The sequence below is a fragment of the Euprymna scolopes genome, chromosome 12, assembly GCF_053919585.1.
Source record: "Euprymna scolopes isolate OS-2025 chromosome 12, ASM5391958v1, whole genome shotgun sequence".
NCBI classification, from domain to species: Eukaryota; Metazoa; Mollusca; class Cephalopoda; order Sepiida; family Sepiolidae; genus Euprymna; species Euprymna scolopes.
In genome coordinates this window covers 56,336,358-56,363,686 of record NC_136493.1, presented here as the reverse complement: position 1 = coordinate 56,363,686, position 27,329 = coordinate 56,336,358, and the positions used below count along the sequence as shown (strand labels likewise).

The window sequence follows — 27,329 nt, the reverse complement described above, 5'->3', positions numbered from 1 at the left end:
GTTACTTTTATATATGATTTCTGAATTTATTCATTGATATATATATATATATAGCCATGTTATATATCATTTTGAAGCGCGTCTTTCGCTCTATCAAATTCATTTCTTTTAGCAGGCTTTTCCACAGCATAGACAAAATTCAAATCCACATGATTTTCTTGTTCCAGTTCAAACTAGGCCGAAAAGCTGCCGAAACAGCTCGTGATATCAATGATGTGTTTGGCTCAGGAACACTAACAAATGTGTGGCACAACAATGGTTCAAGAAACTTCGCAATGGTGACGAGAACTTCGAAGATGAAGACAGTTGCGTCCGGCTGACTGCGGTTGATAAGGAACATTTAAAAGCTTTAATTGAAATCATTCCTTGCATAACCACACAAGAAGTTGCTGTTGAAGTCAACCACTCAACAGTCGTTTGCCATTTAAAGCAAATAGGGAAGTCAAAAAAGTTGGATAAATGGGTGCTGCATGAATTGAATGATAATCAAAAAAATTGTTTGGAGCTGTCTTCTATGCTCTTTCTGCAAAATTAAAACGACTCATTTCTCAAGCGGATTGTGATGTGTAACGAGAAGTGGAACCTCTACAACAACCGGCAATGTTCAGCACAGTAGTTGGATGCCGGAGAAGCTCCACAACACTTCCCGAAGCCGAAATTGCACCAAAAAAAGGTTATGGTGACTGTTTGGTCGTCTGTGGTCAGTCTCATCCATCACAGCTTCTTCAATCCACAGGCAAAACGATTACAGCAGAAAAGTACTGCCAACAAATTGACGAAATGCACCAGAAGTTCCGACAGATGTGCCCGAGACTGGTCAATATGAAGGGACTAATTCTCCTCCATGACAACGCTCACCCACATGTTGCTCAAGACCCTGCAGAAGTTGAACAAATTAGGTTATGAGAGATTGCCTCATCCGCCATATTCACCAAACCTCTCGCCCACAGATTTTCACTTTTTAAAGCATTTTGACAACTTCCTGCGTGAAAAATATTTCAAAAGCCAAGATGATGCCAAATCAGCCTTCAATGACTTTATCGCTTCGGATTTCTATGCTAATGGGATAAATAAACTTGTTTTTCGTTGGTAAAAATGTGTTGATTCTAATGGCTTATTCATAATAAGCCATTAGAATGATCATAACTCCTTTCATAAAGGAGTTATGATCTTTTGAAGTTGAACGTCAAAAAACAACATTTTTGCACCAAACTAATGTGTGTGAAAGGAAGAAAAAAAAAAATGTTTAAAATTACATTGTGTTCCCTCCAGCAAGGGCTAGGGATCTGACTAGCTGAGTGTATTAAGAGAATGTCAGCATTCTACCATAATAAAGTTTAAACAAAAAAACTTTTTGACTCTTCACCTTTTGCTGAAGGAGAAGGTGACTTCAAATAGCAAAAGAATCAAGCATAAAAGGAAATCATTTTTCTCCTGGGTGGGAGGAGGGAACAATTTTAAATGACCTAAATAAAAAGTTCAAAATAGGAAATAATTCTTATTTTAAGAAGAAGAGTTCATATAGAAACGTTTTACGCATCAAGTGCACTTGAAAGCCAAATCACAACGCAATATAAGGAAAATAAACAAATATTTTACTTGTTTGAAATTTATCAAATATATTTCAGAGGTATATTCCATCTTCAGTGTGTTTTTTTTTTTTGTTTTTTTTTTCCTTTTCTTCTTCTTGGCATGTTGTAAAGTTTGAGAAAGAAATCTGTTTGTAAGGAGCTGCGTGTTGTATTTTGAAATGTTTGAACTGTGTGTAGGCATCACGAGAAAAACATCAAAAGTGAGAGTTCATATAGAAACGTTGACATTATTCTTGCGTTGCCTACGCACAGTTCAAACATTTCAAAATACAACCGCCAGATACAACGCGCGACTCCTTACAAACAGACTTATTTGTGATAAATTTCAAACAAGTAAAATATTTGTTTATTTTCCTTGCATTACGTTGCGATTTGGCTTTCAAGCACACTTGATGCGTATTTTATTTTATTCGAATTCTTATTTTAGTTTAAGAGGTAAAGCATAAGAGTCATCTTTTTTACCCCTCTACACACTTCTTTGTCATTTACACATTTCTTAAATTAAAAAATTTCAACTGAAATGGCACTAATGAATTCCAAATTATGCCAGGTAGATACAGTTAATATATTTATGAAATAGTTTGATAAGTTCAGGATTTTTTCTAAAAATTGTTCCTGGAACACTCACCTGCCGCTGTTTGGTATTGTACTGGACTTGTGGTTAGATTTGAAGCAGCTTCAGATGTTTCTTGTCCGTCTTGACTCTGGTTGCTATTTGATTCTTCTTCAATTTTTATTGATGGACACTCAGATGATAAGTCATTCAAAATCTTTCTGTAATAAGAAATTGTGAATTTTAATCTTTCACCAAATCGCTTAAAACACTTTTATTAAGGAGATAAGTGTAACTTTTGAATTATTTCTTAGCATGTAGAAAAATGCACCAAGTGTTCACATGTAGCTTCCTTGCTGGGAGCAAAATGAAGTATCTTTTCTGTCCTTGCTCTAAGACGGCAATTCGTATTATTTCCAACCTTTTTGTGTAAAACTTCAGTACTCAAATAAAAAGAGTTAAAAATTGATGAACAGTCAAGTTCTTCCTCTACATTTTATTTTTAATCATCATCATGAGTTATGTATGAGAGAGAGAAAGAAAGAGATTCAAGTTCTGGTCCTATGATTTTTGAAAGAAAAGAAAAGCATTGAAAAGTGATAGAGTTCTTAGAAAAAAAAAAAAGGACAAATGATGCAGTTTCATACCTTAAGACATGTATATTTGAATTCAGCACCATGGAAAACCACTATATAGACATACATATCAAGTTTTTGAGTAATATGAAAAAAGAGCTCCAAAAAGGCATGTTTTTTAGCCCTAAAAGTCCCAGAGGGATACGAACCAGAATTTTGCCAAGGTCACCCATACTGAATTTATATTAACAATGGCCTCCACATTTTGGCCAAGTTTCAAGAAAATCTAACGAATGGATCAAAGGCAAAAAGTGTCATTTTTTTGGCTATTTTGGGGCAGTTTTGACCACTTTTGAGCTCCCGGGGATGCCGAATTTAAGTGTAAATGAATAACGGTGCAGTTTCAGGCCCTAACTCATGTATATTTGAGTTGACCACCGTGACAAACCACTATATAGTCAGACATATCAAGATTTTGTTGAAAAATACGAAAATAGAGCCACAAAAAGGAACGTTTTTAGCACTAAAATCCCCGGGTATGCGAACCAGAATTTTGCCAGGATCGCCCATACTGGATTTATATTAAGAACAATGGGCTTCACAAATTTTTTTACTGTGCACATCTATTTAATGAAATACAATTTGTGGCAAAATTTCAGGAAAAACTAATGGACAGTTAGCTGGCAATCATCTGCACGAACAGACACCACTGAAAACATAGGTCTCTTTCCGATAAATCGGGGGACCAATAATAATGTATGTATTATTTAAATTTGTAGCCAGTTTTTAAACACAGTATTAACTTTCTTATTATTTAAACAATTATCTTTGTCATCTAATTAAATGCTCAACTTCTTGCCTCAAAATACATATGCTGAGTCTAGACACTTCAAGTCACAGAACATCATGGAAATAAACATCTGTAAACTATAACTCAGTGTTTTTGATGCCGTCATTTCATGTGCCAATCATCAGAAGAGAGGGAGGCTATAAAATAAGGTATGTGACTTATCGGGTGCCAAGAAGGCAAAAATGTTATTCATCTATTTGTAAAAAATCTACATTAAGTATGTTTGCCATGTTTAGTGAACTGTATTGAATATGTGTAACATACGCACACAAATGAACACTATATGACACAACCAGCTATATATAGATACACCTCATTTATACCTACACTTAGAGAGACACATATATACACAAGTTAGATAGACAGCTATATAACAGTGATGACATTCATTATTACTTATGAAATAATAATATGAATGTTTAAATGTTTTATTATTTATAAATTTAATAATACTCATAGAAATGTAAAAATGTGATTAAAAATATTTATATAGGTTCAGGAGTGGGAGCAGGAGTTTCTTGGGTTTCTCAATTTTCAACACATAATTATGATGGAGAATATGCCTTTCTGTAATCATAAGTTAAAATGATTTTAAATTTTAATTTAAAAATAATATCTTATATAGTTTACATTGACTAATATCCAATTAATATCTAATTTATCAACATATGATAAAATTAATATCTAATTTATCTACATATGATAAAATTATAGTTGATTTTTTTTTTTTTCAAATTAATTTAAATTAATTTTGTAATTGTTTTTATTTTAATACATAAATTTTTTAGGGAAATTTTAAAGGAAATCAATAAAAATAGAGAAATAACTAATTTTAGTTAAATGGATACCCAAAACCAACCATTGAAAACCTCAATAAATCTAGAAGACACACGCAACATTCTTCCTCTAACACCTGCTTTCTAAAGCTGCCCCATTTCAACGACAAGATCACAACAGCCATCCGCAAAGCTATACACAGTGAGGGTCTAGACATACAACTTATACACACTGGGCCATCACTACGACAACATTTGTCAAAACGCAAAACCCACCTAAGCAACGTACCCTACACCCTAACATGTGCCACCGTACATACACAGTATATCGCATACAGTGCACCAAATGTGACCAATCATACGTCGGTAGCTCAGTGAGACACCTGCACATTAGAGTAAAAGAACACATACAAACACAAGCCTCTTCTGTTTGCAAACACCTTCACACATGCGGCAACACTAACAAATCCATCAGAGTAGATATTTTAGCCACCGAACGCAATGTTGGCAACCTTCGTATCAAAGAATCAATCCTGATTGCCAAATTACATTAATCGCCGACATGAATTAGGCTCTTCATTCTTAACTTAATGCACATCATCCCACCATTGTATAATACAATTAAAAAATAAATAAACAAACAAAATAAAATAAAAAATAAATCCAAAACTAAATTAAAATAAACCAAAATAAATAAACAAACAAAATAATAAGCAATCCCTATTCAAGATTACTACACATCAATAATAATAACAATGTTTAACAATTAAATAGCAAGCCTAAGATATATGAATTAGATGGTGCGAGCATGTGGGCTACACGGCTATATGTATATGACTCATGCAAATTTATAAGTTTATATGCCCCAATATAACCCAATTGATTTCTCCGGTAAACCTAACAATATTAATCGCAAATAACAAGACATAATACACCAAAAACAGAAATCCAAGTTAACTCAAATAAATAAATACATTATAAAAAAAAAAAAAAAATTTACTAAAACTCTCGAAATAACTTCTAACCACTTCGTCATAACACATTGCATATATAAATAAATAATTATAGTTACTATATAATTGAATTAAAGATACAAGAATCCATAAATGAGTATATATACACTACATAACGAATTAAATAAAATACCCTCAGAATGAGAATAATATCACTAAAATAAAATAAATAAGCAAACAAATAAATACACAAAAAGTAATGCAACATTATACATCTAACTGAGAAGAAATATCGGTAACAATTATCCCCCTTAGAACAACCCATCAAGTAGTCTCCCTTGACCAACCAATTTATTCTAAGTCTACGCCCCCACCACCTCAAACAGAATGCAGAAACACAAACAACGAATAAATTAGTTAATTAAATCTCCTCAATATAAACATAAACTACTATAAAAAAAAATAAATAAATAAATTAGAAATAAAAATAAGTAAAAGAAAAACAAACTCAATCATATTAAATTAAAAAGCCACCAACAAAGTCCGGACAATTATTTAGCCCGATACTGTTACTATTTACTGTTTACAACAACACGTTTGAACCAAAGATAAACTATTATAAAAAAAATAAATAAATAAAAAAATAATAAAATATAATATAAAATAAATAATTTAGAAATATAAAATAAGAAAACCCTAACCATATACTACCCACAAGTCCCAAGCGATGATTTGCTGCGGTATAGTTACTGCTTACAACAGTACGTTTGTCAAAGTCAAGTAAATATCTGACGAAGAGATCTTTCTCGAAATATTATATTACACGGACATACCACCAGACCGACTTTCCCAGGTGACCACTGTGCAAATATAAATATACTGCGTATATGAAATATGAATATGTACACATGTATTTATAAGTTGTATTAATAAATTTTTCACCTGCTTCAGCTTGTGTCTTTCCGTTACTTCTGCATTGTACCGCCTTCTACAATTCTATTTAACTACATACTATACAATGCTTCAAGCAAACTACACCCACCTTGTAACTAATTTTATTCTCTATTTACTAATATTAAATAAATTTTCCAATTAAATAAAAGTGAATAAGCAGTGGTGTTCATTCCAATATAATTTGTGTTTAACAAGATAAAGAAAACTGAGATAGAGGAAACATTCACTATGATTGCTGCTTAGGAGTTTGAATAATTTAGTTTCTCTTTGATAAGGTTTTTCATTTAAAATATTTTTTTGAATAAAATTAACATTCAAAAAGTATTTTTCACAAAAAAATAAGTTTAACACATAAGAGTATCGAAAGAAATATATAAACAAATATTGAAACAACAATATTAATAATTTCTATAGAATCAGTCAAATATTGAATAAAAAATTATAGATTGTGCGAAGAGATAAATCCTGACCATATAGCACAATAAAACCTATCACACGCAACACAAGAGTACCTGAAATATTATCAAAATACTTCAGCACAGTATAGGTACTAATATACAAATACTTCTTGGCGGTTGATCATATCATTTAAGAAAATCAATTTTCTATACACAAAAAAAAATTATTCATCAATAAAAATCACAATATGATTTTATAGAGACATACTGAATTCTAAGCAGAATTGTAATCTGACACAAAAATATATATATATCCAACTGACTCCTTATTTTAAAGTTTTCCAATATTCAAACTGTCTATTGATTTTTTGGAGATTAAAAATCTGACCAACTCCTTATGAGTTCACTTCTTTCTAAAATCTCCAACTCCACAACTTTGATTCAGACAACTTATTTTTAATTCAATTTAACTTTCCATTTATAAACAAATAGCACTTCTGTATTTGTCACATTATTTTCTTTTCTTTGGGAATCGAAAGATCCTTTGAGTTTTTATTCACTTCTGATGAAACACTTAACACAGGAGACTATCTTCTTTAGATGAGATAAAATATGGCAATAGCAATGTAAAGTAAATATGTCACCTTTTTGATTGCATCAAATTAATGAAAATAAACTTGATACATGACTTTTGATAGTAAATTAGCCACCAATTTTATTAAGTAGGTAATGTATATATGACAAAAGTATACAAGTGTATTTACATAGATATACCACCATTCAATACAGTGCAAAACATTCTACAAGATACATCACTGCTTAGCAAATAATGCACGAGTCAAGCATGGTCAAATTTGGACAAACTAAAAACAAGGAAGACCAGTGTGATTATTGTAAACATGGCAACCAAGAATAGAGAGACAAAATAGAAAAAGAAAAGAAAAGGATAGAAATAGGGTCAAACAATGAAAGTCAAATTTATTTGCTTTTAACAAAAAAAAAATCTGATTAAAATAAATCCATAAAAAAAAAAAATCAGACTTATCAGGTTTTAATTTAATTTTCAGTATTTAATTAATAATAAATGAATACTAATATACAGTACTAAAAAAATAAAAATTATATTACCTGAAATATTTATCCCTTCCCCATTTCAAAGACAAAATATGTCAGATCCATGGTCAAAACTCAGTGACTAACTTTACAAAAAAATAACATTTTCCCTTAAAGATGTGAATTACAAAAAAAAAAAAAAAAAAAAAATTTTTTTTTTAAATACATTTTTAATACAATATTTTTTTACATTTAAATAAGATATTTTTTAGTATCATTTGTTTCTAGTTCTGATTTTAAAATTTCTTTCAGAGTTCCAATTATAGACATCATGCAGTTTGTTGTCAAAATCAACGGGGAGATAATTTAAGTAACCTAAAGAAAAATGAACATTTTTTTTTAAATAAAATATTATATTGACACTTAGTAATAAATGCTGAAAATTTCATTAACACTGAATAACTGATTTTTGGATTATTTTTTCCATCAGAGGTTCAATTCATCTTTTGGTTAAAAAGAAATAACCTTCACTTTCATCGTTAGAACCTAGATATGAAAAAAATATGAAAACCAGTTGTGAGAAATGAGGATAAATACCGATATGAGGGTCTCCTAGCTAAAATCTCTCTCCTCTTCCTTCCTTCTGCACCATCTGTCACATCATCATCTACTGTAGCTACCTGAAAGAAGGGGCAAACAGTTCACATTAGCCAGAGATGGGCCAAACACGATTCGTGATTAGATTGAAAAATTTTTTTTATGCTGTTAGAACAGACTGAGAATCTTTTTTTTTTTTCAACCATGCAGAAAGCGGAAGTTTCAATTATGTATCTTAAATAAAAGAAGAGACAATCAGAGGATGCTGACCCATCTTACATTAATCGTCTAAAAAAGGAAATAGTTAAAAAAAAATAAAAAAGAGGTAATTACTTTATCCGCTTTAATAATAAAATAAAAATTTATATATTTAAAACTAATTCATTGTAAAAGGACTTAAAACCTTTTAAATAAAAATATTACGCAGCTTAAAAGTTAGCATCATGAAATCAACGACAAAAAAAAAAAAAAAAAGAAAACTATATTTTAATGAATAAAATATTTTAATCTCCAACTAAAAAGAAATGGACATTTCTACGATTTAGTGCTGCTACAAAATAATAAAAAGATCCGAGTAGGTAGTCTCGTAATTGTCAGTAGGTAGAAGAACCTACCTGTATAGTTTGTACATTGGGACCTGTTGTCTGTATCACGGATGGTTGATGGCTAGATTGTATAACTGATTGCACCTGGACTGGTTGGTTAGGAATTGTCACATGCACAACAGAGATCTCCTGGGAACAATTTTCAATCTCACTGGACTGAGAGGTACGGACTTCAGACATTCTCTACTCTCACCATCATCATACAGAGATGAAGTTCTCGTAGAATGTTTCACAAATGAATAATAAAGTGGTGACTGTTTACCTGCAATATTGGCCAACATTGAAAATTATTACGTCAAAGGTTGTGTAGAGGAAAGTGCTGTCCTGTTAAAATAAAGTAGGAAGGCTAAATATAAAAATGAGCATTTCATCAAGAGAAAAAGAAGAGTTTAATAATAGGAGGAGTAAGCAGTTTGATTATTCGCGACAACGAAGAGGAGAAAAGATTGTTATCAATAAGTTTTAACTTGGTATTAACAATCTGATTACATTTTCAGTGCCTTCCATCCATCCAACTAAATTAAACCAACCAAATTAACGTTGATATCAAATAGAATTAACAAAAAACAAAGAGGGATGGGAGGAGGTTGGATAATCTTATAAAGATTTGACAACATACAAAAAAGATGCTCAACTCATATCGGCTACTTTGTTTATAACCTATACCATTTGACAAAAAACAAAACTATGCTTTCTACATGGTTTTTCTTACCAAGATAGATAAAATAAAAAAAAAGAGATGCTGTCATATTAACGATAACATTCACAAAAAAAAAAAAAAAATTTTCTAAGCATCTGTTTTACAAGTTTAATTTCAAGCTATTTCTATTTCCTCATGGTTTAGTGCATACCTTTTAATATTAAGAACTTTGTAAATTCACAAAATATACAATTAAGAAAAGCAGGAGAAAGAATACATTTGATTCTATTCAATATTTCTGTTTTATGATAAATACTGCTTGCTTTTAAGCAGAAACACCCACCCAAGCTAATGGAATAGAAATAGTAAATATATTTTTGTTAATAAAAAAATACTGAAACACAAGGGTAACATTCAGTAGGATTGCTCATAGTGCAAATGTGGTGACTAGAACTCGTTTAAGAGAATAGATAGAAATGATGCGAAATTCATTGTGCAATTTTTTCGGTATTTTTCATAAAATCTTTTTGTAAAATTTACTGTAATTATTATCCAGAAATATAATCAAGTGAAAGGGAAGGCGTTATCTTTTTGTTAAGGCAGTCGCTGAGTTTTAACTATGGATATAAGACATATTTCCATCAATCCTTATAGAACCATACATGCAAAATAGATAGATTTTAACAATTCATTCTACAACTGAACACTGCTCTTCCAATGACAGCATTAAACATTTTTCTTTCTTAAACCATCTTTTAATTTACAGATATTGACATTGTAGGTTCATTATCTTTGTTCTTTTTAGGAAAATATTGGGCATAAATTTGTTTTGTATCTATTTGCAGTGATGATGACGATCATATTCCAGAGAATTTTTTTTTTCATTCATTGAGAATAAATAAAATAGCAACATAATTTCAGTAAATAAACCAAATCAGGTTTACAAGGGAAAAACTTTACTATACACAAGAGGATATTGCCATTATGACAAGCTCAGATTCATAAGCCTTAACCCTGACTCATACACTTGTCATGTATGCACTGACTCATACGCATTTCCTCTTGCCAATATATAAAACATCAGAAGAGGCTGCTGCCCTTCTACTTGCTTATTTGATGCAAAGGGGTGGGGAAACATATTTAAAGGTGACGAACCTTCTTTTATTCTTAAGTTTCAAAATAGCTGGGTTTGAGCTTCAACCCTCAAAAGAGTGCATATCTTCACTCAACATGAGCAAAAATTTTCAAAAATAATCAAGAAATCTGAAATATGCATTCAATTCCACCAACAATTTGCCATTTAACAAGGAGAGGGTGTATAAAAAAAAAGAATTTAGATGCAACAGCTGTGCCATCAATTATGATAAAGCAGAAACAAATGTTAAAAATCAACAAGTTTATATTTCAAGCGTTTAGATTGAAAAACAGGAAAAAAAAAAACTTAACATTGCAATTTAGTCAAAGAAGCTAGCTATATATATTATAAATACAAAAACTGTGGATTTGTTATCTAGCTTGCCATCTGAATGATGTCACAAAGATAGATGAATGACTTCACAAATTAACCATTATGACTTATCAATTTTCTAATACATATATATATATAAATGAATGAAGAACTTAATTCAGAGCAAAGCTGCCTAGGATGTGCGACACATCCGGCCCCCATGAAAAGACAGTAAAATGGATATATTTCATTCACATTCATCATAAAATTGATTTACTAATGGATATGTACAGAAAATTTTTGTAAGTAAAAAAATATTTGAAAATTCCAAAAGGTTTTTATAAATGTAAATGACGTTATAAAATGAGCTTTATATTTTTAATTTAACATTTATAAATGACTAGGATGACATACAATACTAGAATTAGTGTTTTTGCTTGCTTGTTACCATGCACACCTCATCTGAGCTAGTGAGAAAAATCCTTTATTAGCTTTTTTTCTTCAAAAAGTTACCATTTATTTTCAAGTGTAAATACTTGAGAGAAAGAGAGAAGATAAGTGAATAAAAACAGAAAATAAAAGAAAATTAAATACTTATTATCAAAATAGAAATATATATATTTACCTGATTTTTTTTTTTTTTCAAAATAAAAGCACAAAGGAATATAAAACTCAATGGTGTCGCAAGAGTAAGTTGTTTTGAATCATATATAGACTTAAAAAATAATGTAAAACAGTTAATAAAAAGAAAATAGCGCTTAAAAGCTGTGATCTTCCTTGTCACCCTCACTGAAGTGGTAAGAGAAATCCTTTATGACGCACAAAACAAAGCATGACGTCACACAAAGCTCCCATCCATTATGACATCACGCATGCTACCATTTATGATGTCATCCACTTTTGAGTAAATACTTGTAAAAACAGTGAATGATAAAGAGTAGTGGGAGGAGGCAAATGGCATAAATAATTGAGAGAGGATCCATCCAATTGGGCACAGGCTCATTAAGTCAAGAGTGAGACAATTCGGCTCACGATTATCAAGAAAGAAATATATTTACTATATATTTACTTGAAAATGTCATCGATTTTCAAGTAAATATTCATCCATTATGATGTCAACTTAAAGGCAGCAAAATAAATAAACCCAAATCATCCAAATTTTCATAGGTTGGATTATAAAATTTAAAAAAAAAAAAAAATTTTAAAACGAGTTAAAACAAAAACTAGATTTAATAAAATGATGAAAGTATTTCAAAACGAAACAGAAAAATGAAGGTTCTCAAAAATAAGACATCGGTAATCTGAAATTATTTTCAACATTCTAGAATTAAAAATCATTTAATTGGTTTATTTCATTTTGCTTAATGTGTAAGAAAAAAAAAAAAAAAGCGTCTCATTACTGGGAGTCTAAATAGTGTAATAATAATACCAAAGATTATTTTTATTTTAAGAAATTATTTTCAGTATTTTTATTTAAAAGAAAAAGAAATTTAAGGGTAATATTTATACAATTGATTGATAAAAATCACATGACCTACCTCCAGTAAGAGTTTCACGATTTTAATGATCCATTAAGAATCATGTTTTATTTCACAAGAATACATCTTACAAGTTGCTAATGTTTATTGCAAAGACATTTCATAATTTAGTGCAACTACACTATAATAGGGATATTCGAAATGTGTAAAATTGCATTCCAAGGCAAACCAATAGTCTCTGCTTAATTGCCATGTTACAGTAATGAATATATCCAAAAATTATAAAAAACAATAATGTAGAAAAATATATTAAAGACAACATTTAGCGAAAATACAATCTGTGACTAAAAAATGCAGGAGTTTCAAGAGGAGGTAAATAGCATGTAACTACTGGCAATTATTTTTAAATAAATTGTGCATTAACAATCATAAATATGAGCTACTTGCTTTGCTTTTAGCCTAACTTAGTTACTTCCCTTGTTACACATTATCAGAACAATATGATGACGGTTTTTTAACGATAAAGATCAAAAACTTGTGTTTTTTAAATGATGCAGTAATATTTAAGTACTTTTGACATGCCAATTAAGTTGAGGTCATTGCTTTTAGTTGAAATTGACATAAGCAGTAGACATTTTTATTTTTTCGTTTTCCGAATTTCGCTATTATAGTGTAGTTGTACCCATTTCTTTCAACTTCGCAATTGAAGTTTTGACACTTATGCAAAATATGATTTGTTTTAATTTATTTTTCTATGCAATAATTTATATCAGAATGAAATAAGTTAAAAGAAAAGAAAAAAATTCACTGATGCAGGCCCATGCATACAAATTCAGAATAGGGGTATATGAGCGAGAAAAAAAAAAAAAGCCAAGAAGCTCACGAGGTCTTTAAAAAGCAAATTTAAAATGATTTTTGATGAAAGTGTAGTATGGTTAACAAAAAAAAGGGGAGGGGGCAGTTATATATTAACAACTGTGGCAATCTGGCATCGCAGCACATTTTATTCCTGCATAACTTCCCCAATGGTACCTGATTTGGCATCCCCAACACAGCATCTTCCAATAGATATTTTAACTAAAGGAATTTATCACATTCTTAGACAAATTATTAGTAGTATTAATATTTTAATTATTATAAGAAATTTGGCATAAGAATTGACACTTTTCTGTAAAAAAAAAAAAAAAAAAAAAAATGTTTTACTTTTCAGAATGTCTCGAGATATATGCTGGAATTCCATAAATTATTTAAGTTTTAAGTATTATGATTGTGATTATTATAATTATTTTATAAAACATTGTTACATTAAATAAAGTAGTTGAAAAAATCATTTCATAATATTATTTCTTAAAACTTAACTTTTTATTTGAAAAATTCTTAAAAGTGAATAAACTTTTTTTTACAAAAAAGTATCATTCTTATGCCAAACTTCTTATAATAATAATAATAATAATTCAAATTCTTCAAATACTACTAATAATTCATCTAAGAATGTGATAAATTTCTTCAGTTAAAATATCTGTTGAAAGAGGTTTCGCCGGGGACGCCAAATCAGCTATCACCGTCTAGAAAACAAGGGAAGTAATGCAAGAATACATGCTGGAATGACACAAATGTTAACAATGATAGAAAATTTCATGTTCTATCGACCTGTAAACTTTTGGAAAACTATTTGTAAGTTTTTGTTATTTTCAAATTTGTTTTGTTACTTTCGTTTAAGCAATTTCGTTAAACATAATGGTTGTCGATAATTTCAGGTATAATATATAAGACAAATTTAAATGCTGAAAAAAAAAAAAAAACATTATCTAATTCATTAAAAGTTCGATTTCATATACTTGTTTCACCATTTGATGAATTAAATAACCCAAGTTTCAGTTTGTCCAATATTAACGCTCTATCACTAAGCGCTACAGGATTTAATATAAAATATTTGTATTGTTCAATTCTCTATATAAATAAAATAGTAGATGTATGCATGCGTGTTTGAAAAAGTTTAGGCGCTGTTGGATATGTTGTCACTTATCTGAGGGAAATAACTACTTTACTAAGACATTAGCGTACAGTGAGCACCCACCTTTTGGCCATTTTAGCTCCCTATTTCGTATGTTTATTTTTCCTTATTAGTTTCTGTGAAAAAAGAAACAGAAAAAAGAAGCTGACATTTGGGCTTCACAATGAATTCTTTGGAAAAAGTATGTGATGCTAATTGCACAGTGAAATATATTTATTAAACAAGTTCGAAATTTTTTTGATGCAGTTTAAATGTTTTGCCTTTGATTCTAGCTGATGGCACCCAAAATCATTGTTTAACTCTTAAAATCAGTACTATATATATATATATATATATATATATATATATATAACAAATTTTTAAATACATTCAGATTACACATTGTATAATTCTGTAAAAATTAAAGTTCATATAAATATTAGTATCAATATTTATAAGACATCCCAATCAGATTAACAAAAAAGCTCAATATACGAGATTGAGCAATGATAAATTGGAGTTACTTCGGTGAATTAAAAAAATTACGACAAATTTATTATTCAACAAGAAATACAAAATTTTAAGCTTATATATAATATTCAAGAATTGGATTTGTAACAATATAAAATCTACATGAATTAAGGGTATTTTATGACTGGGCAAGGCTAGACGCACCCCGCTGGCATGCGCGTGTGTGTATATATATATATGTATATATATATATATATATATATGGCAATAACACATATTCACTTCTTCTAATCAACACTAAATACGGAAGGCAAAAAGTAAACGTGACAGCCAATTTCGCGCCCTCTGATGAAAAAAGTTCTGAGTTATTTGTTTCTACTCAGTATTGACTTTAAATATAATAATGTATCACATATAATTTGTTTTTAAATGTTTATTTAGATATTTTTTAAATATAATTATTTACAGATACATTTTCAGAAATGAATGAATATTAAATTTTCAAAAGGAGATGAACATTTCCAAAACTTTTTGGAAAATGTAAATAAAATTTGATAAATTTTATGAATATTCAAAAACAATATTTTTATCAAAAAAAAAAATGTGCGAAAATAAACATATTTGGTATTTAGTACTTATGTTGCTGTGCTAAAATAACATTTAGAAAGTCATTCTAAACATAGGGAGGGGACAGGGTTTCATAATTATTCTGTACTTTTTACCTAACAATTTAATAAAAAAATAAGTGGGCGTCTACAAGATTACTCCCACCTTTAAATTCCGCAGTTTTCACTTTTTTTTTTTTTTAGTTAATCTCATCGATTACAAACTAAACTTTAGAATTAAAAAAACATTTTTTATGATTATTATCATCTGGATCAATTTTCAATTATAATGTTCTTGTAAATTGAACACCCACTTTATGACCATCATCGAGAAAAAATAACGCCTCGCGTGACCAGGAATATTCCAGTCTAAAAAAGAGATTCTGAAGGGAACTGTCTTAATCCCCTCCCCCGGCATTCTCTCATCTATCTAAAAGAGGGGGTACAGAGGTAACTTTCTTACTCTAGGCACAGCCAAAATGAAAGGAGGGAGTAAGTATTTTTTTATGAAGTCTCTTTAAAAATCTACTAAAAATCAAGTAATTATCCAAACAATACGAAATTTTCACCGATTATTAAGTGAAGTATGAACTTATAACAGTGTGCTTTTTTTTTCATAATCAATGTTGATATATATATATATATATATATATGCCTACAACCCCCCCCCCTTTCTTTATTTGTGGTTATAAATATGCTTAAAATAATCAGCTGAAACTGAATAAAATATATTGTATTGTGGGGAGGGTGAAGATTGTAGATTAAAAAAAAAAATGCACACATATTAGATTTTAAGGTTGAAAATCCGAATTTTGCATGCATTTAATTTTTCATCCATTATGTTTTGAAGTGTGAAATTTGTTGAATATGTTAATTATTCTTTCAGATTAGCACAAAATATATTTTGCTAAACTGAAAGAATAATTATTAACATATTCAACGAATTTCACATTTCAAAACAATATAGATTCATTATTTTTACGAAAAACAGTACTTTGAAATTGAAATCTCTAGAGTGAGATAAAAGATGGAATTATTTGAAATTCAAATACTTATGTTATATTTTTGCATATTTTATAGCAAATCATCCTAAATCTTATTTAGAGAGAAAAAAAATTGATTCAAAAACCTTTTAAAAAAATGTGTTATCCATTGATCAAAAATGGCGGTGAATGGTGTTTTTTTTGTTTTTAAATTTAAATTCTATTAAAAATAGTAGAAAAAGTTTTATATTATTCTGCTTTTCATATGATAAAATTCAGGAATTCAGGCTTTTATCATTTTGGAAAAAAAAAAAAGTTGCTCAAAAATGATGGATTTTAACAAGTTAAAAAAAAAAAAAAAAAACTTGGCTTTTCTACCATTTTTTTTGGCCGTGCCTATCTTACCCCCTCCCTCTCACTAGATTTGTCCTTTCCAACTCGAGCCTCACCTATAAAATGACGACTTTTGTAGGTTTCAAGTATGCTGAAAACGAATATCATGGTAATATCCTGTTTAATGTCGGAAAAAAATTCCAAAAATATTCAAACAAAATTGAATACATGATTTAGTTGTATAAAAATAAATAAAAACATATTTTGGTTATAAGTACTAACATTTGAATGAGACAATTTATTAACTTAATATAATATTTCTGTTTAGTTTAAATGAAATTAGTTTAAATACGTTATTGTAAATGATTATAGTCACATTTTTTCCGATGCTAAAATAGGACATTAACAACATTTATATCTAAAGCAAACAAGTAGTTTTTCAATTTGTTTTAAATTCACAACAAATAATTGCTACCAAAGGCAAGAAATAATTTATCACAGAAAAGAGAGAGAGAGAGAGAGAGGGGGAAGGGAGAGGGTCAAGAAAGTTCCCTTCGTAACCCCCTTTTTTTAGACGGGAATATTCACTGGTCACGTGAGAGTCGCTAGTTTTTTTTTTCTCAATAATGGTCACAAAGTGGGTATTCAACTGAAGACCCCTTACAATTTTTTAATAAAATGACGACTGTTACAGGTTTTCGGGTATGCTGAAAACGAATATCACAGAGAAAATTAGCGCAGACAAATAGGTTTTGAGATATAAATACCTGCATTTTGCAATATAAATCACTGGCGGCATATGAAAGTGGCAAACCTTCAGTTTTTTTTTTACAGCGAAATTCCGAAAACCGTTCTTAACGTGGGAAGGTTGGGAATGTTTATTCCAAAAACCGTTCTTAATATGGGGAGGTTTGGGATGTTTATTCCGAAAGGCATTTTCTTATTTTCAACCTCCCAATGTTAAGAATGGCTTCCGGAATAACCAAGTTGGACAACATTGACTGAATTTTCTTGAATTTGAATTTTTGAACATAATTTTTTGGGTGGAATTAGCTAGAAATGACAATGAATAAACGTTTGCATTTCGTAGAATTAACTTCAGTTTGTCTACGCGTGCTCACTGAATCATTTCATTGAAACAACAAAGATGGTGGCAAATTCAAACTAGTAGAAATTATATTGCATAATACAGGTATTTATTAGGTGTATCAGAAATTTGGAGGAAATTTTGACACCCATAAGAGAAAACCACAAATAAAATATAAAAAACTTGTAATTTCTCTTTTTAAAGTGGGTTGTTTATTTTCTGTATGGAATATAATTCCAAAATAAACTATTAAAGTTGTTTAAAAAATAGAAATATTATTGTTTATTTTTTAAAAATCAGTGTTTACAAAATGCCGGCGTGCCATTTTTTTACGTAATAAAATCAATAGAAGTTTAAGAGAAATATTTTTCAATTTTTAAACTTTAAAAATTTATAAAAATTTTTCTATTCGTTCAATTTTTATGATATTTTCAGGATCAATGTGAAATTTTATGCTTTTTCCAATAAACCAAATATATTTTAGAGAAACGTTTTTTTTCAAATTCACCCCCCCCCATTTTGAAATGTCTATTAAAATTTTAATTTATGTGCCAAAGTTTTATATATCACAAATTGAAGATAAAAGATCAATAAAGAAAATATTCTAATTTAAAACAAAAAAAATAGTTTTTTTGGAAATTTACCTGTAAAGTCCACAGTGTAAAACCTTTTTTTTAAAAAAAACACTGATTTTTTTTTTTTTTAATGAAAGCTCATGTTATGCTTACATCGTCAAGTAAATACTAGACACTGATGGCAAATATTTCTAGTTCATTGAATGTTTTCTTTTTTTAAATATTTAAAAAAAAAAAATTTAGTCGATAAAGAAGTATTAAAGTAAATCAATCAAAAACTCGTGTATTTCATTAAAAGAAAAAAAAAAAAATTGACAAAGCGGATTTTTTGTTCTAGGGGAAAAACTTATAAGTGAATGTGCCTTTCCTTTTAAATACGGAGGATGAAAAATACTAATTTGGTTAACACACGCAATAAAAAAAAAAGACATTATATCCCTTGGACTCATCCGTATTTCATAAATTTCATTTTAGCAGGAGCAGCTTCACGCAAAACACGTTGCGAAAATGCGATTTTCTACGAAGCCTCGCTTTAAAAAAATCCTTTTATTTAAAAAATACATGAAATTTAAAATATCAATATGGATAAATTCTTAACAATTAAGGATGGAACTACCCATTTAATAGCATATTTTTTTTAAGTAAGTGAATTTTGGCATTTATATATATACATATATTTATAAGCAAGTCAAAATATGTTGATTTTCTTTAAATTTTTTTAAAAGAAAACCCGCTTAAAACAAGCAAATATTGCATAATTTGCTATTAAACCTGTTATTTTTTTTTTTTAATTTGGTCTTTGCTCCTTTAATTGAAAAAAAAATTAGGGTTTGAATTCCAGTTTTCAAGTAGTTATAAGCTTCAAAAAATAGTAAATTGAATTATTAAAGTTCTGATCTTCATTTTTAATGGCCACTTTCTGATACACCTAGGTATTTATATCTCGAAAACTGTCTGCGCAAATTTTCCCTGCGATATTCGTTTTCAGCATACCTGTAAAAGTCATTTTATTGAAAAATTGTAAGGCGTCTCCAGTTGGCATATCGGAGCAGCACGGAGAGGTGTGTCAGAAATTTCGTGAAAATAGTGAATAATTCCACCCCATGGCCCATCTTTCCAAGCTTATAACTCCTCGAAAAATGTAATTCAAGCCCTAATTTTTTTTTTTCAATTAAAAGGAGCAAGGACCAAGGTTCCATTTAAAAAAAAGAAAAAGAAAAAACAAATAACGTGGTTTAAAAAAAAAAAGATTTTAAACTTCAAACTTAACAGGTAAAATTCTAAAAAACACTACGTTTTTTTTTTGTTTTAAATTTGAATATATTATTTATTGACCTTTTCTCTTCAATTTGTGAGTAAATTAATTATTTACTTTTTAATAGACACTTGAAAATGGGGGGCGTGAATTTAAAAAAAAAAAAAACGTTTGTCTAAAATACTATATTCGGTTTATTGGAAAGAACATAAAATTTCACATTGACCCTGAAAATATCGTAAAAATAGAAAAATTTTGATAGATTTTTAAAGTTAAAATTGAAAAATATTGAGTTCGGAAAATTCATTACTGTTTAAAAAAATATATATTTCTATTACTTTTAAAACAACTTTAATAGTTTATTTTGGAAGTATAATCCATAAAGAAAATAAACAACCCACTTTTAAAAGAGAAATTACGAGATTTTTATATTTTATTCGCAGTTTCGGGTTAGGGGTGTCAAAACTTCCTACAAAAATTCTGATACACCTACGGAGCATTTTCCCCCAATGTAGTAGAACGTTATAATTGAAAACTGATCCTCGACGATATGTCAAATTGTTTATTTTAAATCTGAACGTCTTAATCGATGAGATTAACCGGAAACAAGTTTTAAAAGATGAAAATTGTGAAATTTAGAGGGGGGGGGGTGGCAATCTCGTAGACGTCACGTCACGTCCGCAAAAAAAAAAAAAAAAAAGATACGGTAAAACTTAAAAATACTATTTAAGAAAACAGCACCGTAACATAACTGCATAAGCACCACATTTATTTGAACAAAATCATATGTGATATGAAAGTAAATAAACGGATATTGTTGTTTAATGTATTGAAAAAGAAACAACTCGGAACTTTTTTCATCAGGGGACGTAAAATTGGCTCTCACCGTCTACTTCCTGCCCTTCCTTACTTAGCGAATAAATATGCGTCATTACAATATACGCTTACGCCTTTTGGTCAAGATCAAAGTGTAGTAATTGTAATTTTTTCTTTAAACGAAATAAATATGAAGATCAAAGTGTAGTATCTGTTCTTCAGATGCTGCAGTGCAGCATCTGAAGAACAGATACTACACTTTGATCATTGCTGCACTTCCATTTCTTGTTCTCTTTTGGTGGAGGAGTACTTCACGACTGAGACAGTTTTTTTTTTTTTTTGTACCTTTTCTCCACGTTAAAAAACGACCCTGGTACTATCTAACTCTGTCCCGTGGGGAGGCATAGTAAATAGAGGCACTATATACGCTTACGGTATCAGTAACCCTAAGTCCAGGGGTGTTTTTAGTCGGATTAGGATAATATATTGGTACTAGTGCAGTGGCCTGCAGTGCACGTGCTGAAATAATAACATTATTTAAAAAAACATTCTTAACATGGGGAGGGGAGGGTGTTTTGTACCTATTCTATACTTTAACCTTACAATTGAATTAAAAAAAAAACGCAGATCAGTAAGTGCACTTGCACCCTAAAAGTGTGCAACTAGATCGTCATGGATAGAATATTAATTTTACCTTTTGATAAGTTAACTGTTGTATATTTATATTTCTCCCCCCCCCTTTTTTCAATCATTATACAATACGTTTGCAACTTTATTTTTAAATCGGAAACAGCTTGATTTACGATTTCTGTCGAATTCGTGAAATAAAACGGAATATTAAATGCGTGAACAACGACACCTGAAAACTTGACGCTGTCTCTAAAGACGGTTAATTTTAGTTGCGTGCAATTTTTTGAAAAAGAATTCTAAAATTTAAAAAATGGTGAAAATAACGCATGATAGTAAATAAACGCTAATTTTTATTTTTAAAATACCAGAAAGTTTATTTTTATTCTCTCGCTAATATTTACGTATATTTGTTTCAGACTGATTTTATTTTTTAAATGGACAACATTTAAATATTGAACACGTGTTTCTATTTACTTTCCTACCCATAAGGGAAAAGTTCAGTTTTTTATGTTTGTACAATCCAACTCTTCATAAAAGGAGCACTCTGGATTGGGACAAAAATTAAAACTGCCTCAAGTGCCTCCCTCACTTAAGGATTCCTCCTTTGACTAAGGACAGAAAAGATTAAGCGTAGCATCAGAACAGGTACTACACCCCCCCCCTGTAACCAAACGGACAATGTTTATTGTTTACAAATATTTACCTCCGTCACCAAAGTTTAACATGTGTTCAGTTTAACGTGGGAAACGTGGGGATATTTCTTAATGGTTATAGTAAAAAAAAAAAAGATATATATATATATATATATATATATATATATATATATATATATATTAGTCGTGATTGGACTTGTTGGCATTTCCTGTTAGAGGACTATCAGGCAATAAACAAACACTTTTAAGGGCCTGGGAGGATGGCTTCCAGACATTAAAAGACCCGTCGGTAGGGAGTTCTCAGAAATTACTACCCTTGAAAAGAGGAGGTAAGGCCTGGGAGAATTCCCCCTCCCTTTACCAGAAATAAAAAAGCAAAAATAAACAGATTTTTCAAACTAAAAACGCATGATAATTTCAGAAAGTTTAACTTAAGATGAAGTTAAAATAAAAATGGTTCAAGCTGGCGATTTTTTTTCTGCCTAAGTGGTCGGTTTTTAAAGCTTCGTAGTTGGATAATCGCCATGAGAAATAATTTGAGTCGAGTAAAATATAAAGATTAAAAAAAAAAAAAAACTGGCGTAGATTATGTATGTTGTTGGTAAGAAATAAGACAAACGTGGAGCACACACACGACGAGAGGGGGTCGTCATCGTACGCGTCATTTTGGTCGAAAAACGTCGCCAGTTTCTGTCGTTTTCGTCAGAGGCGCAAAAAATCATCTCCAGTAGGAGTCAATCGCCATGAGGGTGAGTCAGACAAATTGGAATTCGTTAAAGGCTGGATAGTTTTAGCCTTTACCATTTTATATTTTTATTTTCAAACAAACCCAAAAGGACTATACCAAACGCAGATTACACAAAAACAAAAATAACCGATATTTTTTTCTGAAAGAACGACATGACGCACAAGGAAAAGAAAAAGTACCTTTTCTTTTTAACCATAAACATTTTCCCCATTTTATTTACCTTTTTGTCCCATCTCTCTAATACACTCTCGTTCGCTCTCCCCCCTGACAGTAAAGTCAGAGACAGAGTACTTACTTACCAGTTACGTAGTTTTCGTCACCAACTTTGCCGCAATCGGAGTGGATAAATTAGCAGAATACGTAGTGGCCACGTCAATTAGAACGTCATTCGAGTGAACGCCATACAAATCTCCCTTCTTTCTTTCCACTCCTCTGTAAGCACAATGAGAGAGGGGGGAAGTATGCGGCAGAACATAAAAGTCGTGCTGCGGTTAACGTTGTAAGAAAGGAAGGGGGTGTGCCGCGTCACAAGGCCGTGTAGCACTCCGCCGGGAAAATCCATCCACGTCCAGACCAATGACGTCATAGCTACATCAAACTCAATAAACGATGACGTCATCATGACTAAGGTACCTTTTTTTTCTAATCTGCTTTCTTTTTCTCTTCCTAACTCTTATCTTCCCTTTTGTAAATAAACCATTATAAATTCTAAAACGCTGGGAACATATTTTAAGCAAAAAAAGAAAAAAAAAGTTTCAATTGAAGTCCTCAACTAATGCAGTTTTTCGTCTTCTCCCAATTTAGGGTGCCCTTTTTAGGGAGCTATTATATATCTCGTGGGGATTCGTTAAAAGGGGGTATACTTTAAGTAAAAAAGGACAGGCGTGATCACTAAATACATGCTGGATGATATTGTAAGTATGAGTGCGTTTATTTAGGAACGACAAACATACCCCCGACTTAATAGCCTTGTGTCTGACTATCATTTACAAACATAGAACTTAACGCATATCCGAATACTATACTCTAATTCTTTCCGATTCCCCCCCCCCCTTATAAATCCTGTTATTTAATAATACGAATTTCAAATAAATATCTTCTCATGGCAAGTATTTTTTTTTCTCAGAAAATGATTCATTCTTTCCACGAACTTGTGTTTGTTTAGACTTACTCTAGAGTTTATTCAACCATTGAGAATAATATCAAAAGTATATGCTTGACATAAGAAATGTTTAATTTGAGGAAAATTTGGAATCCAAATGTGTTCTTACTGTTTATTTCGTAATCGAATTTAAGGGACTATATTTCCTCTAGAAGCCATTACTGACTGACTCACTTACTCAATAGTAGACACCTTACTCTTAACCTCGCGGTGAATTTATTTTGCAATGAATTTATTTTCCCCTTTAATCTCCCGCCGAAAGAGGAAAAGGGCATTCTGAATAATCGTTAAAGTTGTCTCGATCGGATTCGTCGGCATTCCCCAGTGTGCGCGCCACAAAAAAAAAAAACCGGCAGCTAACCAATCCTGAGATCCTCGCTTCCGAAAGAGAAGGTAATGCCTGAGATGATAGCTACCTGGAACCGAAGATAACCATACTTCATTTGTTTGGTTTTGCGGCTATCTTGAAAACATTAACTTCTAAAGTGGCTAACATTTTTTCACGGCTAATTTTGTCTTTTTTTTTTTTTTTTTTTTTTTTTTTTTTTTTTAATAGCGGTGACACGTCAAATTAGTTCGCCGTGCAGATTATGCTCGTTCATTTTGATATGCTTTTTTTTTTCTGGTTATATCTTTCAGTTGCATTAGCGGACCGGACCCGAAGTAGCTTGCTTTTCCTCTATATTCTTTTTTTTTTTTTTTTTTTTTTTTTTGGCAATTTTTTTAGCGGATTATTATCGACTTGATTATCAAATTATTTACCAGATTATCAAAAAGGGGGAGGGGAGATCTCATTTTCTAATTCAACGTTCTAGTAAAACAATCGATCACCCGTTTTAGAACCACTCGGCGTTTTTAGGCCAAACTTTACGAATTTAGCCTTTTTATAAAGCTGTTCGGCTTTTTTTTTTTTTTTTTTTTGTAATTTCCCTTTCTCCAATTATTTTATATATGTATTTATGGTTTTTCGCGCACACGCATCCAATTTTTGCGAAAAATATTGAATGCGCACACGCGAAAACAAACATGGCGACCAGTGAAAACAATACGGTATACAGACCTGACCTGAATACCCCTAAAAACTAACTTTTTAGACGTAAGTCTTTAGTTGGAACTCTCTAGCGTACATTCATTGTCCTTAGATTGTAAATGTCGGACGTCGAAACTTAAAAAATGCGTATTCAAAAAAAAAAAGAAAAGAAAAAGAAAAAATTCGTCCGGACAAAACCTTTGTAAATGTCGGGTGACGAAACTTGAAGATATCCATAAATCTATAATATAAAGCTGTGTGTGTGTGTGTGTGTGTGTGTGTGTGTGTGTGTGTGTGTGTGTCTGGTCACGAATAGGCTCTTATATGGTTGACTATTTTAAAAAATTGACTACATATAATGATAGAAGATGTATCGAGACACAGGAATGGGTATGTTTGTTCTGGCAGAACGGTGGTTCATTAAAATTGTGGGGTCTGCGTTCGCGCCTGGTCCACAAAGTATGGAAATAAAAATTTTAAAAATGAAAAAAAAAACGTTTACAAGTGTTTTTGATATAGATGTACATAGGAATACTTTGATAAGTATGTTTTAACTTAAATATGGATGATATAATAAAATTTTGGGGTCTGCGTTCGCGCCTGGTCTACAAAGTATGGAAATAAAAAAATTAAAAAAACGTTTACAAGTGTTTTTGATATAGATGCACATAATAATACTTCGATAAGTATGTTTTAACTTAAATAGGGATGGTATAATAAAATTATGGGGTCTGCGTTCGCACCTGGCCTCCATAGAATGGAAATAGGCACAAACTTTAATAAAGACTTTTCATATCTATCTGCATAAGTATACTTTGATAATTATGTTTTAGTTTGAAGAAATATGGTATAATAAAATTATGGGGTGTTCGTCCGCACCTGACCTCCATAGAATGGAAATATGTCACAAAGTTTAACAAGGTTTTTTTAATATAGATCCACAGAATATTGTGATAAGTGTTTCAGTGTGAACAGATATGGTATAATAAATTATGGGATTTATCTATTTTATTTTTACTTTCATCATATTTTGCTTTGGTTTTGATACCTCCAAATTCAACCCAAATTTACTACCCTTCCTTTTCATAAATCAGAGTCCATTTTATGTAGGCTGTTTTTGAACCCAGTCAACGACGGGTACTTTTGCTAGTATGTATATAAAATAATCGGAGGAATCGAAATTCCAAAAAAAAAGAGGCTAAATTCGCCAAATTTGGCCTAAAAACGTTGAGTAGCTCTAAAATGGGTGATTTTGCATTAGAAACTGAGCACTCCCTACAAATATTTAGATATTGATTTTCTTTTTTAATCTGGTAGACTAGCGTCCATTCGATAATAACCTGCTAAAAAAATTGAAAAAAAAAAAAAAAATAGAGCAGTAGCAAGCTCCTTCAGGTCCGCCTTTGTTTTTTGTTTTTTTGCTTTTAGTAAATTACAAAACTAAGGATGATAAACTCTTCATCTTTAAAACTTGTGAAAAAATTTTTTGAAATGAATGTCACAGAGAAGATTTTAAAGTTAATTTGAAAATTTATTGTGGTCGTGTCTAAAAAATTTTTTAAAAAATTAATTAATTAAAAAAAAATAAACGCAGGTATGTTTTACAGTCCACAGATTCGAAAAAGTGGTCAAAAATTCAAATATATAACAAACAAATGTTATCAAAAGCAAGATCAGTTACTCGTCTACCCATTTGGAAAAGATTTTAGTGGTTTAATTTTCTTTAAAACGTTTATTTGTTTCGACAAACATAATATCGAGCGCTATATGAGAACAAGAAAAATGGCCGCTATTTAACACCTAAATATTTGAAGTCTTGAAAATGTCTTCAAAATAAAAGTAAAACAAAATACTGTTAGAAACCAAGCTAATATATGTCACAGTAAGATATATTAGGTGGGTTTTTAACAGTATTTTGTATGACTTTTTATTTTTAAGTTATTATCAAGACTTAAAATATTTAGGTGCCAATTCATAGCCATTTTTCTTGTTCTCATGTGTCACTTGACACTATGTTTTTCGAATTGAATAAACTTTTTCAACTGAGTCAAACCATTAAAAACATTTTCAGATAGGTAGAAGAGTAACTTATCTTGCTTTTGATAACAATTGTCATATATTTGAATTTTTGACCACTTTTTCGACTTTCTGTGGATTGTAAAACATACCCCCAAAAAATGGTTTCATTTAAAGCTGCAATATTTTTATGATAAAAAAGGATGTTCTGATTTATTTGTCTTCCCACAAGTGCAAATTTAGGCACAAATTCGGTCTTTAATGTGGGGAAAATCCAGCTACCTTAAAAAGGCCACTCTGGATTGGAACAAAAATTAAAATTGCCTTAGTCAATAAGGAGTTCTCCTTCACTGACTAAGGACAGAAAAGATGTAGTGTAGTTGCAAAGAAAATCAAGAGATGAGAGACCTTTGAAGATACAAAATTTGCTGAGCCTGAATGCTTACATTTTTGAATGGATTTCTCGATTCAATCTGTAGCTGCATAAGCGATACACCATTG

General features: G+C 30.4%; 2 protein-coding genes across 14 annotated transcripts in view; one reads left to right on the top strand and one right to left on the bottom strand.

Moving 5' to 3' along the window:
- Positions 1-23,085, bottom strand: part of LOC145291302 (cyclic AMP-responsive element-binding protein 1-like) — a 32,237-nt gene extending 9,152 nt beyond the window's left edge. For 2 of the 9 annotated variants that reach the window (XM_080136994.1, XM_080136989.1), the window contains exons 1-4: positions 22,916-23,062; positions 8,916-9,168; positions 8,302-8,384; positions 2,221-2,366 (exon numbers count right to left, since the gene is read on the bottom strand). In XM_080136994.1, the coding sequence (XP_079993120.1) occupies positions 2,221-2,366; positions 8,302-8,384; positions 8,916-9,086 (400 nt within the window). In that variant the 5' untranslated portion in view covers positions 9,087-9,168; positions 22,916-23,062. Of the gene's footprint in view, positions 1-2,220; positions 2,367-8,301; positions 8,385-8,915; positions 9,231-14,548; positions 14,602-22,915 lie in introns of all 9 variants that reach the window. The other 7 variants (XM_080136991.1, XM_080136995.1, XM_080136988.1 and 4 more) reach the window with 7 other exon arrangements.
- Positions 11,158-27,329, top strand: part of LOC145291298 (calaxin-like) — a 174,636-nt gene continuing 158,464 nt past the window's right edge. For 2 of the 5 annotated variants that reach the window (XM_080136981.1, XM_080136980.1), the window contains exon 1: positions 11,158-11,295. In XM_080136981.1, the coding sequence (XP_079993107.1) occupies positions 11,192-11,295 (104 nt within the window). In that variant the 5' untranslated portion in view covers positions 11,158-11,191. The remainder of the gene's footprint in view (positions 11,296-27,329) is intronic. The other 3 variants (XM_080136979.1, XM_080136978.1, XM_080136984.1) reach the window with 2 other exon arrangements.